The sequence below is a fragment of the Hemitrygon akajei genome, chromosome 24, assembly GCF_048418815.1.
Source record: "Hemitrygon akajei chromosome 24, sHemAka1.3, whole genome shotgun sequence".
Taxonomy (NCBI): Eukaryota; Metazoa; Chordata; class Chondrichthyes; order Myliobatiformes; family Dasyatidae; genus Hemitrygon; species Hemitrygon akajei.
In genome coordinates, this window is record NC_133147.1 from 6,090,897 (window position 1) to 6,104,166 (window position 13,270).

General features: G+C 47.1%; 1 protein-coding gene across 1 annotated transcript in view; it reads left to right on the forward strand.

Annotated features, from left to right (window-relative positions):
* LOC140715829 (structural maintenance of chromosomes protein 1A) overlaps nt 1–13,048 on the forward strand; it is a 54,955-nt gene extending 41,907 nt beyond the window's left edge. Inside the window, exons 21-25 of the mRNA XM_073028261.1 lie at nt 2,613–2,767; nt 4,507–4,658; nt 7,558–7,627; nt 8,843–8,953; nt 11,705–13,048. Coding sequence (XP_072884362.1) covers nt 2,613–2,767; nt 4,507–4,658; nt 7,558–7,627; nt 8,843–8,953; nt 11,705–11,785 — 569 coding nt within the window. The 3' untranslated portion in view covers nt 11,786–13,048. The remainder of the gene's footprint in view (nt 1–2,612; nt 2,768–4,506; nt 4,659–7,557; nt 7,628–8,842; nt 8,954–11,704) is intronic.
* The last annotated feature ends 222 nt before the right edge of the window (nt 13,049–13,270 follow it).

A 13,270-nucleotide genomic window follows, 5' to 3' on the forward strand; every position in this document is an offset into this window, starting at 1 on the left:
TTGCTGGATTAAAGAGTATGTTTTATGAGGATAGGTGAGTGAGTTAGGAATTTACTCTTGAGCGAAGGAGGATGAGAGGTGACTTGATAAGAAGCATTGCTGGAGAAAAGCCAGAGATTTTTTTCCAGGGTGGAAATGGTTAACACAAGGAGGAATGATTTTAAGATGACTGGAGGAAAGCACAGGGGGAGGGGGTGTGTGTCAGAAGTAAGTTATTTTAAAGCGAGCATAGAATGCCCTGTCATTGGTGGTGGTAGAGGTAGATGCACTGGGGGCATTTGATAGACTCTTGGGCATGCTCGTGAGAGAAAACTGGAGGGAAGGGTTAGATTGATCTTGGAGTAGGTTAAAGAGTCTGCACAGCATTGTGAGCCGAAGGACCTGTACAGTGCTGTAGTGTTCTTTGTTCTATATACTCTGATCACCTTCTGCTAGCCAGCTTGGAGTGCACAGACTCAAGGAGTTGAACCGTCCTTTTCAGCCATCCAAGGTTTGAACGCTTGCCCAGAGCAGGGAATGAGCTGGCGATGGCTATATCTTTTCTTCAGCTCCTATGTTGTACAGTGGCTGTACATTCCCTCATTCCCTCGCTGCCAACCCCTGTGTTACTCCCACTCCCCGGTGGTCCTCAGCCAGACTCGGAAGAGCCATGGGTGGGGAGTTCTTCTGATCAGCTCTGAGTCTGGAGGGGGAAACAATTGAAACTTGCCTCCCTTGCTTTCCGGGAATGCCTTGGATATCTCGGGTGTGCGGGGGTGGGATTGTGGGATGTTCCTCGTGCTAGTGGCCAGCCACACGGCCGATGTCAGCAGCTCAGAAACGGGCTCTTCGGTGTGTCTGACCTGCGCGAGCCTCCATTTCCATTCCCCTTTGCCCCCTTACCCCATACCATCCTTCGTCATTCAACCGTACGTGAGTACAAACACACAAAACAGCACTAATTCAGGGCCAAGGTGCAAAACACAGTACCAACACAGCAAAGGTTCGGCTGGATCTTGCAATCGTGAATGAAGCGTTTGAACCAAAGAACAATAACATCTTTGGTTGTCCACATAGAAGCCACTGCAATCAAACGTGCCGCCAAGTTACTAGAAATCCTTGTTTACTTCCACTTCATCCATCTCTTCTTCTCCCCACTTCCAGTGGGAGTAAGCTTCGTAATCAGCCCACTTTCTAGGGAAAGGAGTTCCTCCCCAACTCCTCATCAATGAAGGTTCCTGTGGGTGAGGAGCAGGATAGGCCCCTCGAGTCTGCTTGTGGCTGATTTATTACACCCCTCAACCCCATTCTCCTGCCTTATCCCTGTCACCTTTGATGTCCTGACTGATCAAGAACGTATCAACCTCCGCTTTAAAAATACCTGGTGACTTGTCCTCCACAGCCGTCTGTAGCGGTGAATTCCACAGACTCTGGCTAAAGAGATTCCTTCTTGTCTCTGTTCTGAAGAGAGTCTCTATTTTGAAGCTGTGCCCTCTGTGGTCCTGGACTCCCCCACTGTAGGAAACATCCTCTCCACATCCACTCTATACAAGCCTTTCAATATTCATTAGGTTTTAATAAGATCCTCCCCATCCCCATCCCCAATTCTTGGTAATACTGCAGTGATTTCTGGTCCACGGCCATCAAGCCCTCCTCATACATTAACCCTTTCATCCCCAGGATAATTCTTGTATACTTCCTCTGGACCATCTCCAGCACATCTTTTCTTAGACGAGGTGTCCAAAAGTGCTCACAGTGCTCCAAGAGCAGTCTTATAAAGCCTCAGCGTTACATCCTTGCTTTTATATTTTTCTCTGTTGGTAATGAATGCTCACTTTCAAGGTGGAGGAACAACACTATTTTCTGTTTGGGCAGTCTTCAACCAGATGGCATGAGTATCGATTTCTCCTTCCAATTTAAAAAAAATATCTCCCTCTCTGGTCTCTTGTCATCTGCTTATCACCTCTGCCTGGGTCCCCTCCTCCTTCCCATTCTTTAATGGTCCACTCTCCTCTCCTATCAGATTCTTCCCTCTCCAGCTGTTTACCTTTCCTACACACCTGGCCTCATCCTATCACCTTTTATCTGTCCTCCTACCTGCACCTTTTTATTCTGGCGTCTTCTCCCTTCACTTCCAGCTCTGAAGAAGGGTCTCGACCCAATATGTTGACTGTTTGTTCATTTCCACAGATGCTGTCTGATCTGCTGAGTTCCTCCAGCATTTTGTGCGTGTTTCTTTGGATTTGCGGCATGTGCAGAATTTGTCGTGTTTGTGACAGTGCATTTGCCTTCCTTCAAGCCAGTGGTGCAGTGGCATCAAGGCAGATGGCCCTGAGTTCGAATCGGCCAGGTCCCAACCTGGGCAACAGCAGTATCTGCACATAAGAAAGGTCTGCCATGAAACCTTATGGGCGACTACACTATCCATAGGGTCGCCATGAGTTGATGACTCAACGGCACTCAACAACAGTAACGACAATTTGCCTTCCTCAGTACTTCAGGGTATAGGAGTTTAGTGAATTACCCGTCCGCCTCTGCCTCTGGCTGGCTGCAGCGCTTCCATTTTATGTAGCCTTTCTTCTCCTTCAAATAGTTCCTGACCACTTTCCTCTTCTTTCTGACCCTCCCCTTAGAGTTTGAGGCTGCTCGCAAGAGGGCAAAGAAAGCCAAGCAGGCCTTTGAGCAGATCAAGAAGGAGAGGTTTGACCGTTTCAACGCCTGCTTTGAGGCTGTGGCCACCAACATTGACGAGATCTACAAGGCCCTCTCCCGCAACAGTAGTGCCCAGGTAAAACTCACCTGTGTTTGTTTATTATCATAGGTATACGTACCTCGGCTATAAATGTCAGCTGCAACCCAGTACCTTGAAAATGTGACCAGATAAATTACCGTAGATTCCGGACTACAGAGCGCACCTGATTAAAAGCCGCTGGCTCTAATTTTAGAAATAAAATCATTTTTTTTATTATACAGGCCGCTTCGGATTTTAGGCCGCACCGAATTTCAGGCGGAACGGATTTTCGGCGCACTGGATTTCCGGCGGACCGGATTTTCGGTGCACTGGATTTCCGGCGGACCGGATTTTCGGCGCACCGAATTTTCGGCCGCTTGTAATATGAGATATTTACACAGAAAGATATTACACGTGTTGGGCTTCAAATTCTGCCCTGTGTTCGTTTTGGAAGAGAGACAACCAACACCGGATTACAGTGCAGCGTGGCTTTATTGCAGAACGCGTTTTGCCTTCCCCTTACATTCTGCTCTTATTTATACTCCTTTTTCCCCCAAACCAAACCCTCGCTACACATATTTGGTAAGGCTAAACTTTGTTATACCTACCGGTATTTGGTAACATCGGACACTTGTGTCCTTATTGGCCCGATACCATTCACACACGAGTTTTACTGTTTTTTTGTTTACTGAATCGCTAGTAGTTTCGGTGCAGCGGAATCCTCAGTTTCGCTCCCTCCCTCCCTTGTACTGCTGTCTAATATCACGTGAGCCATTCCTGACCTGAAGCGGCAGTCCCAAATTAAATCTCCACCGTCTCACCATCGATTCATGTATGCCAAGATTACGCGCAGCAGCTCGATTTCCTTGTTCAACCGCCAGATTGATTGCCTTTAACTTAAAAGCTGCATCATATGCTTTTCTTCGAGTGTTTTCCATGTTGATGAGGGTGAGTACAAATGGCTGATTTACAATAATTTGTGAAGTGCGCTTGATTTATCGTACAATTTCATTGGACCTCTGTGAACTACTCATCAATTTTATTGGTCTACTGTTACGAGGCAAAATGTTTTGGCGGCATGGGAAAAAACTTTCTATTAGCCGCACCTTATTATAAGCCGCTATGTTCAATGCTGTTCAAAGCATGGGAAAAAAGTAGCGGCTTATAATCCGACATCTACGGTACATCAACTTAAATGAACATACACTCTGTGGTCACTTTATTAGGTACACCTTGTATTAACTCAAATATCTAAGGGCAGCATCTCAGTGCACAAAAGCATGCAAACTTAGTCAAGAGGTTCACTTGTTCAGACCAAACATCAGAATGGGGGAAGAAACGTGATCCAAGTGACTTTGACTGTAGAATGATTGTTGGTGCCAGATGGGGTGGTTTGAGTATCTCAGAAATTGTTGAAACTCTGGGATTTTCATGTACAACATTCTCCAGAATTCACAGAAAATGGTGCGAAAAACAAAAAAACATCCAGCAAGCGGCAGTTCTGTGGCCAGTAATTACTTGTTAATGAAAGGTCGGAGGAGAACGGCCAGACTGGTTCAAGCTGACAGGAAGTCAACAGTAGCTTTAAAAATCTATGCGTTACAACAGTGGTGTGCGGAAGTATCACTAAACACACGCATGTCAGTGGGTATATTTAAAGCAGAGGTTGAAAGGTTATTGCTCAGTAAGGGTGTTTCCCAAGGCATGGTAGTCCCTTTGCAACACCCTCATCAGCATCTCTCTCTCCTGGCCGCCTCTGTTTAAATGCTGCTTCTCTTTATCCTGCCTTTTCTCAGGCCTTCTTGGGCCCGGAGAATCCCGAAGAGCCCTACCTGGATGGGATCAACTACAACTGCGTGGCTCCTGGGAAGAGGTTCAGGCCCATGGACAACCTGTCAGGAGGAGAGAAGACAGTCGCCGCCTTGGCTCTGTTGTTTGCCATCCACAGGTGGGTGTTCTTGGGTGCTCTTCATGACGGCACAGGCTAATCGATCCCTTGGGTCTATGCCAGCTCCTGACAACAATTCCACCACTCTTAATTCCCTGACACTTATTCTCTCTTCAAATGCCACTTCACCAGCCTATAGGATGCTGGATTTTTGTGTATTTTCTGATCCCTATGATTCTTCCAGGAGTCAGGAATGATGAGCACTTAATTCCAAGATTTCAGTTTAATTTAGAGTGCTAACAGCATACTAAACTAAATAAGAACTGAGAAACAATGCTAAGAAGTAAATGGATGCAAAGACAAAAACAATAAAGATGGCACCTCTGAAAAATCCATCACTATTATAGATAAGGAATTCCTCAGATAGAGATAAACTAGTTTATGGGCTACATAATTAGAACAATTACTCCAGATTGGTAATATGCTAAAATTTAGCCAATGAAAACCAAGGAAGGTGATAAACCAACACACAAAATGCTGGTGGAACGCAGCAGGCCAGGCAGCATCTATAGGGAGAAGTACAGTCGACGTTTCGGGCCGAGACCCTTCGTCAGGACTAACTCAGACTAAGGTGATAAACCGTCAGTTTAGCTGCTATACCGCTTTCTGCCAGTGAGTGGGGATGAACCACCACATACTGTGGAAAAAGTTTGTTTAAAAAATACAAATCTTACATTAAAAAATATTATTTTTTAAAAAGCAGGGTAAAAAGCAACACAGGGTACTCAGCTGTTGATTGACTGACCGAGCCACACGCCTTTGTGCGTATGGGAAGAAACTGATGGGATTAGCCTTCCAGTAGCCGGGGGAGGTAGATTAATAGATATGTAGACAGATTGTGAAAAGACGCAGCACTCTCTGTGACCACTTTTATTAGGTACACCTGCTCGTTAATCCAAATATCTAATCATGTGGCAGCAACTCCTTGCACACGAACACACAGACGTGGCCAGGAGGTTCAGTTGTTGCTCAGACCAAACATCAGAATGGGGAAGAAATGTGACTTTGATCAGGGAATGATTGTTGGTGTCACATGGTGTGGTTTGAGTACGTCAGAAACTGCTGATCTGGGATTTCCCGTACATAGTCTCTAGAATTTACAGAGAATGGTGTTTAAAAAAAAAACTTCCAGTGAGCAACAGTTCTGTGGGTGAAAGCACCTCGTTAATAAGGGAATGGTCAGGAGAATGGCCAGACTGGTTCAGGAACAGGAAGGCGATAGTAACTCAAATAACCACATGTTACAACAGTGGTGTGCAGAAGAGCGTCTGAACGCACATCATTTCAACCCTCGAAGTGGATGGACTACAGTCGCAGAAGACCGTGAGCATGCATTCTGGCCACTTTGATAGGTAAAAGAGCTAGTGGCCACTGAATGAACAAAAAACGGGGCCTCCCTTAGTACTAGGGGCTTAGATGCAAATTGACTTTGTTTGGTGCATCCCGGAAGTTGACAGTCGTACTGGGGAACACGCACAAAATGCTGGAGGAAATGTTGCTGAGATTCGAACTCGAAAGCAGTGAACCAGGTCCTCAGCTACCAGCACAGTAACCTAATTGCAGTGCTGCTGTTCCTGGTGTGACAGGCCTAAGAGTGAAGGGCTTCCTCGTAGAACTGTATAGCATAGAAACAGGCCTTTCAGTCCACCTTGTACACACTGATCATCGAGTCCATCTACACTAATCCTGTCTGCCTGAATCCCTCAGTGCCTTTCCGATTTAGTTTACTCAAATACTCAAAGACCTTTAGGTCTGACCCCAGCTTATCACATGTACCCAGCACCTTCTCTGTGTGTGAAACCACACCCTTAGGATCTCCTTTGAACATCTCCCCTCTAAACCTGCAGCCTCTAGTTTTAGATTTGCCCAACCAAAACGGGGTAGTATGATTAAAATTTTGTACTGAGTTGTGTCAGTAGCGGTACACGCTAGACAACTTGCAGTGTGGGAGTGATGAACCAGACCTGCTGAGACAAAAACATGCACTCAAAAGAGAGAGCCCTCTCACACTGAGGAGGCCCAGTCGATTCACCGCGTGATCAAATGGCCACATAAAGCCCTGCCATATTCTCGCTGTTGATCCAGTTTCCCCACCACCATTCTGGCGATGCCTTTCCCTTTGTATGACCTTTCAAAGCCTCCCACACTTCAGATTCACCCCAAATTAGCTTTCCCCTTAATTTAGGACCTTTACCCAAGGGCTGATCTTATCCTCGAGTATCTAAAAGTTTACAGAATTCAGATCTCTTGTTTACAAAATGCTCCCCCACTGAAATTTCGATCAATCACCCAGTCGGGGTCTTTCCCCAGTGCAATCATAGTCACGAGGTTCTGCAGGTTCCGGAAATCTTTGGAGGCAACATACACAATTACTAGAGGAACCAAGATGAAGTCCTGATGAAGGTTCTTGGCCCGAAATGTTGACTGTTTATTCCCCTCCATAGAAGCTGTCTGACCTGCTGGGATCCCCTGACATTTGGCCCATCCTGTACTTCTGATCCATGATGTTGGACTGTGTTTGATTCCTCCACACTTTCTATTCAGGCTTCTTCCCACTTCCTTTCTAGTATTGATGAAAAGTCTTGGCTGAAAACATTAACTCCTTTGCAAAAATACCACCTGACCTGCTGAGTTCCTCCAACGTTTCATGTGTATTACTCTGGATTTTCAGCCTCTGCAAAATCTCGTGTTTATGATTTGCTGTGTTGATCTACGTCCCTGATACCCCGAGAAACGCAAGTCCCTCCGCCAGTCCGTGACCAGTAACGCTCAGCAGAGCAGTGCCATGCAGTCCGGCAGGATTGGCCTCCTGTGGGGTGGGTTGGCACTGGGGGAGGGGGCGGTGGGAGATCTGGGTTACTGGGCTACTAACCAAGATTTCTGTTCTCCCCCAACCCAGCTACAAGCCAGCCCCTTTCTTTGTCCTGGACGAGATCGATGCTGCCCTTGACAATACAAACATCGGCAAGGTGAGCACCCACATTCTGGTCGATAGGCCTGAGCTGCCCCCACAGTTGAATTGACTAATGCGATGAATCACAGTTTTAAATGATTAGCTTTACTTGTCACATGCACATCAAAGCGTACAGTGAAGTGCGTCGTGTGTCAACGCCAGCACAGTCGGAGGATATGCTGGGAGCTCAGCCCGCAAGTGTCACCACGCTTCTGGCACCAACAGGATACTGACAATTCACTAACCCCAATCCCCAAGTCTTTGGAATATGGGCGGAATCCAGAGCACCCAGAGGAAATCCCCTGGGTGATGGGAAGAATGTACAAACTCACAGGCAGTAGTGGGAATTGAACCCGGATTGCTGGCGTTGTAAAGCATTGCGCTAGCTGCCAGGCTACTTTTCTGATATAAAATCATCATGGGTGTGATCGGGAAAAATATCCAGCACCCTAGATTTGATTATTTGGTTTTGGATGGTGCGGCCTCCACAGAGCCCATCGTAGAGGCTGGGAGACAGAAGCAAGCGAGCCAGCCGTAGTCTGCAGAAGAACTGTGGCAAGTTCTCTGAGATGGATACAACCTCCCAGCCAATTTTCTTATAAAACAGCACGACAGTGTACCTAAGAGAATTGATACAGTTTTAAAGGGAAAGGGTGATCACACCAAATATTGATTTGATTTAATTTTTTTACTGGTTACTGCTCTTTATAGTAATTTTTTTGATATTTAGAAATGTTTCATTATTTTTGAAAGCATCTTCATTACAGGATTTATTTTACATGTGCCTATGATTTTTGCACAATACTATAGTTCAATAACATTGAAGATTACACTGAAATGCGTCATTTCTGTCAGATTAAATCAGCGAAGGATTTTGCATCCTTCCAGTGCTAACATAGGTTGCTCTCAACTTACTAACCCTTATCGTAAGTCTTTGGAATGTGGAAGGCAACCGGAGCACCCAGAGGAAACCCACGCGGTCACACGGAAAACATAGAAACTCCTTACAAGCAGCGGAGGAAATCGAACCCCATGGCACTGTGAGGTGCTGCATTAACCACTGCCCTACCGTGGCTTTGTCACGTTATCACTTTAAACTTGAATTGGAGTTGTAGACTGAGTGGTTGACCAGCTTCTCTCTGTGCAGAGAGGCACTTATGCAGTCAGAGGCGTCCCCCTCTTCCTTGCAGGAAGCACTGGCTCATCTGATGGTCTGTGGTCTCCCCGACAGGTCGCCAATTACATCAAGGAGCAGTCTATCTCCAACTTCCAGGCAGTGGTGATTTCCCTGAAGGAGGAGTTCTACACCAAGGCTGACGCTCTGATTGGAGTCTACCCTGAGGTAGGTGTCTGCCAGCACCCCTTCTCTCCTCCCCCATAAACCACCTTGATGGTACCAGGGTACATCCGTGGGGGGTTGGTGAGTAGCTACAAAGCACCAATATTTAGGCGGCTGTGGGATCTGATTGCCGAGAACCTGCAGGCAGACTTCAGTGGAGAAGGTGAGCAACACAATGCAGAATGCTAGAGGAAATCAGTGGGTCCGGCAGCATCTATGGAGGGGAATAAACAGTCGATGTCTTGGGGGTGCAGAGGCCAGAATAAGTTGGGGGGGAGAGCCCACATTGAGGCATTAACGGTTTATATGGAGGGATCTTCTTCAATCAGAGGGTGTTGCTAGTGTGGAACGAGCTCAAATTTCAAAGTAATTTTAGTATCAAAGTACATATATGGCACCATATACAGCCCTGAGATTCATTTTCTTCTGGGCATTCACAAAGAACAAAGAAATGCAATAGAATCAATGAAACACTACTCAAGGCTGACAGACTTTGCATATACAAAAATAATAATAAATAAGTAAATGAATAATACTCTGAACGTGAGTTGTAGAAAGTTAAATTATAGATTGTGGAATCTGTTCAGAGTTGACTTGAGTTAAGTTATCCACACTGGTTCAGGAGCCTAATGGTTGAAGGGTAATAACTACTCCTGAACCTGGTGGTGTGGGACCTGAGGCTCCTGTACCTCCTGCGCAACGATAGCAGCGAGAAGAGAGTGTGGCCTGGGTGGTGGGGGTCTTTGGCGATAGTTGCTGCTTTCATGTAGCAGAGCTGCTTGCTTAGTAGTAGGTGGGGCTTTTCCTGGGGGTGGACTGGGCTGTGTTTACTACTTTCAGTGAGGCTTTTCCGTTGCCAGAGAAAGCAGTGGATGTGGGTTGGATTGCAAATTTAAGAGGAGCTTGGATATGTACATAAAGGAGTGGGGTATAGAGAGCTGTGATCCAGTGCGGATCAGTGGAACTAGGCAGGATGACAGCTTGGCATGGACTAAACAGGTCAAAGGGCCTTCTTTGGTGCTGTAGTGCTCTATAACTGACGTGCTGAGTCCTTCCAGCATTTTGTGTGTGTTACTGAAGATCTCCAGCATCTGCAGAATCTCTTGTGTTCATGATTCATGGCCAAGTTGCCCCCATTGGCCCTTCGTTTCTCCCCGCTGACCATCCAGTCCAGCTCTGTCCATTCGTTCCAGACTGCTGTATCTGGCTTTGTCCTGCCCTCCGTTGGTGCAGTCAGATGATACATCTGTGGGTAAATGCATCAAGTGTGCGTCCACGTCCTTGGGAGGGGAGGGGGTTGCTCGTAGGAGATCTCTTGGCTATTGACTACTCCTTCCACCGTGGACTGCGGATCACTGCAGAAGGCTTCATATCAAGCTTAGAGCGCCCTTCAAACCTGCCCAAGTGTGAATGCTATGATTGTACCCTCTTCTACCACTTCCTCTGACAGCTCATTCAATATATCCACCACCCTCTGTGTGAAAGAACTTGCTCCCTCCGTGTTTAAATCCCCCTCCCAAAGATCTGCTCAGTCTGACCCAGAATTTGAAGCCCCTTACCCCCAATCCCCAGCCTGCCCCAGGTGAGTCCATAAGACATTGGACTTGAAGTCCATCAAATCTTCTCCACCATTTCATTGTGGCTGATCAATTTCCCTCTCAACTGTATTTTCCTGCCTTCTCTCCATAATCTGTACCCCCCCCCACCCCCACTGAACAAAATCCTGTCAACCACTGCTTTAAAAATACCCACTGATCTGGCCTCCACAGTAGTCTGGCAATGAATTCCACAGATTCACCACCCTCTGGCTGAAGAAATCTCCCCTCCTCTCCGTTCTAAACGAATGTCTTTCTATCCTGAGGCTGTGCCCTCTGATCCTAGACTCCCCCACCACAGGAAACATCCTCTCTACATTCACTCTGTCTGGAACTTTTGATAGGTTACAGTGAGAACCCCCCCCCCCCCCCCCCCCCCATTCTTCTAAATTCCAGCGTGTAAAGGGCCAGGGCCATCAATTGTTTCTCATATGTTAACCCTTTCATTCCCGGAATCATTCCGGTGAACTTCTGGACCCTCTCCAATATCAGCACATCTTTTCCTAGATAAGAGGCCCAAAACAGCTCACAGTACTCCCAAGTGAGGCCTCACCGGTGCCTTATACAGCCTCAGAATTACATCCTTGCTTTTATATACTGGTCCTCTCGATTAAATAGTGGTGTTCGAGTGGCTGTTAGACAGACGCAGGGACATGGAGGGATCTGGGTTCCTTAAGGTTGTTGTCGCCAGGGGAGATGGTGAGGACCCTTACGAGCACAACAACATGGAAAGGCCGATCTAGTCTGTGCCAGCTTGATCATATACCTGCACCCAGATCATGCCCTCAATACTCCTCCCATCCATGTACCTATACAGACTTTACTTCATTAGTACAATTGACCTCACATCCACTACTTCTGTTGGCAGCTCGTTCCATACTCGCAGCACCCTCTGCATGAAGATGTTCTTCCCCAGATTCCCCTTATACCTTTTCACCTTTCACCCTTAACCTATGACCTCGTTCCAGTTTCACCCAACCCAGGGTGTACATGCCTGTAAGTACTTACCCCTGTCTATCCCCCTTGCTTGCAGGATTTCTCCCCACAGGGAAAGGGGAAGAATTTTCAATTTGGAAACTCTCAGTTGAGGTTATGGGGCTGGGGTGTGAGGACTAATTTTGCTGTCTTTGCTCTCTCTCTCTCTCTCTCTCTCTCACAGCAAGGAGACTGCGTCATCAGCAAAGTGCTGACCTTCGACCTGACTGGGTTCCCGGAAGCTGGCCCACTGCCCAACGAGTAACCAGGATGGCAGGGTGCTGCCCGCGCTTCTCCAGGCGCCTGGCTGCGTGCGTAGTTTCCCTGGGCGCCAGTATGTGAGTGTGTGTGTGTACCGGTCACCCTCTCTGGGGACAGACAGGAGTTATTCAGCTCTCCTCTGTATCATCTCCTGACACGGGGCTGGTGGAGTACTTTCTGTGTCCAGACATGGAAGAAGACGAATGGTTCAGAGCTCTCTCCCCACAGTCAAATTACAAGTGTTGAACCCAGTCCCTTCTCTCCTCCTCTCACACTCTGCTGGCTGAGATCACCTGTTGCCCTTTAATTGTGTTTTCAGGAGGCAGGGTTGTGAAGAATCTTCCCTTTCATCCGGCTCCTTCACAATCCCAGAAGGCAGGTTGACTTCAATCTGCCCCTCCCCACCCCCTGCATCCTGGGCCTGACTTCTAAGGGAGAGGACATGACAGCTCCTGGTGTTCTTTCTCAACCTCGTTGGCAGATTGACTGATGCTGGCAAGATACTCTGGCTAGGCGGTCAGGATAGCACAGATATTGTCCTGGACACCAGTAGGAAAGTAGCTCACCTCCGAGTCAGAAACTAAGCTTTGGGTTGGACAGCGTCTCTGGAGGCAGGAGTTCCTATTGAGACCCTGCCTTGGCTTTCCTCTTGTACCACTTGCATCCACTACAGAGACAGGCCGGTAGAACCTACCCCTCCTAACTTCTCCCCTTATTTATGGACACTTGATTCCCAGGCCCCGAGGACACCGACCCACTTGAGACCCCACTCAGCCAAACATCTTCCCTACTGCTTTCACCCATCAGTGGGGGGAGGGGTGGAGATCTCTGTCCATTCCCGCCGAGCACTTCGCTCACAAACCCCTGGGGCTCGTGCCACCCATTCCCCCAGCCCCGTGACCTCCTCGTAAGCAGGAGCTTGCAGAGCTGTGTGGCAACTTGGCAGAGACCCCCTGCCCCTGTAATATATAAACCACTCGCGGGATTTGACCTGATTCTTAAATTAATTCGGGCATTTGATCAGTGATGCATTAGATTTGGTGCCACGCTGTCTAGAATGGATTTGACGTCCTGTTGCTTGCTTGCGGTAGGATGGCAGTGAAATTAGTTCTTAGAAGTAACAAGTGAAAGTATCTGCTGTTTTTAATCGTGTCAGGAAAATCATTCTTTTAATTAAAATGAATCATGTTAAACCACAGTGCAGCTTTTTGCAAAAATCATGTATGTTGTGAATTTTTTTTGCCCCCTAATAAAGATCTTTTATTGACTTACTGGTGTGAATCTGTTTGTGAGGGTGTGTGTGTGTGTGTACGAATTTGATCATCTGTGTGTTTGTGCAAACTCCCGTACATGTCAATGCTTCTGTTTAATATCAGAGGATTTATACAGTGTGTAACCTGAAATTCTTACTCTCCGTAGACATCCACAAAACAGAAGAAACCTCTCCCCCCCCCCCCCCAAATGAATGAATGGCAGAAAACATTTGACC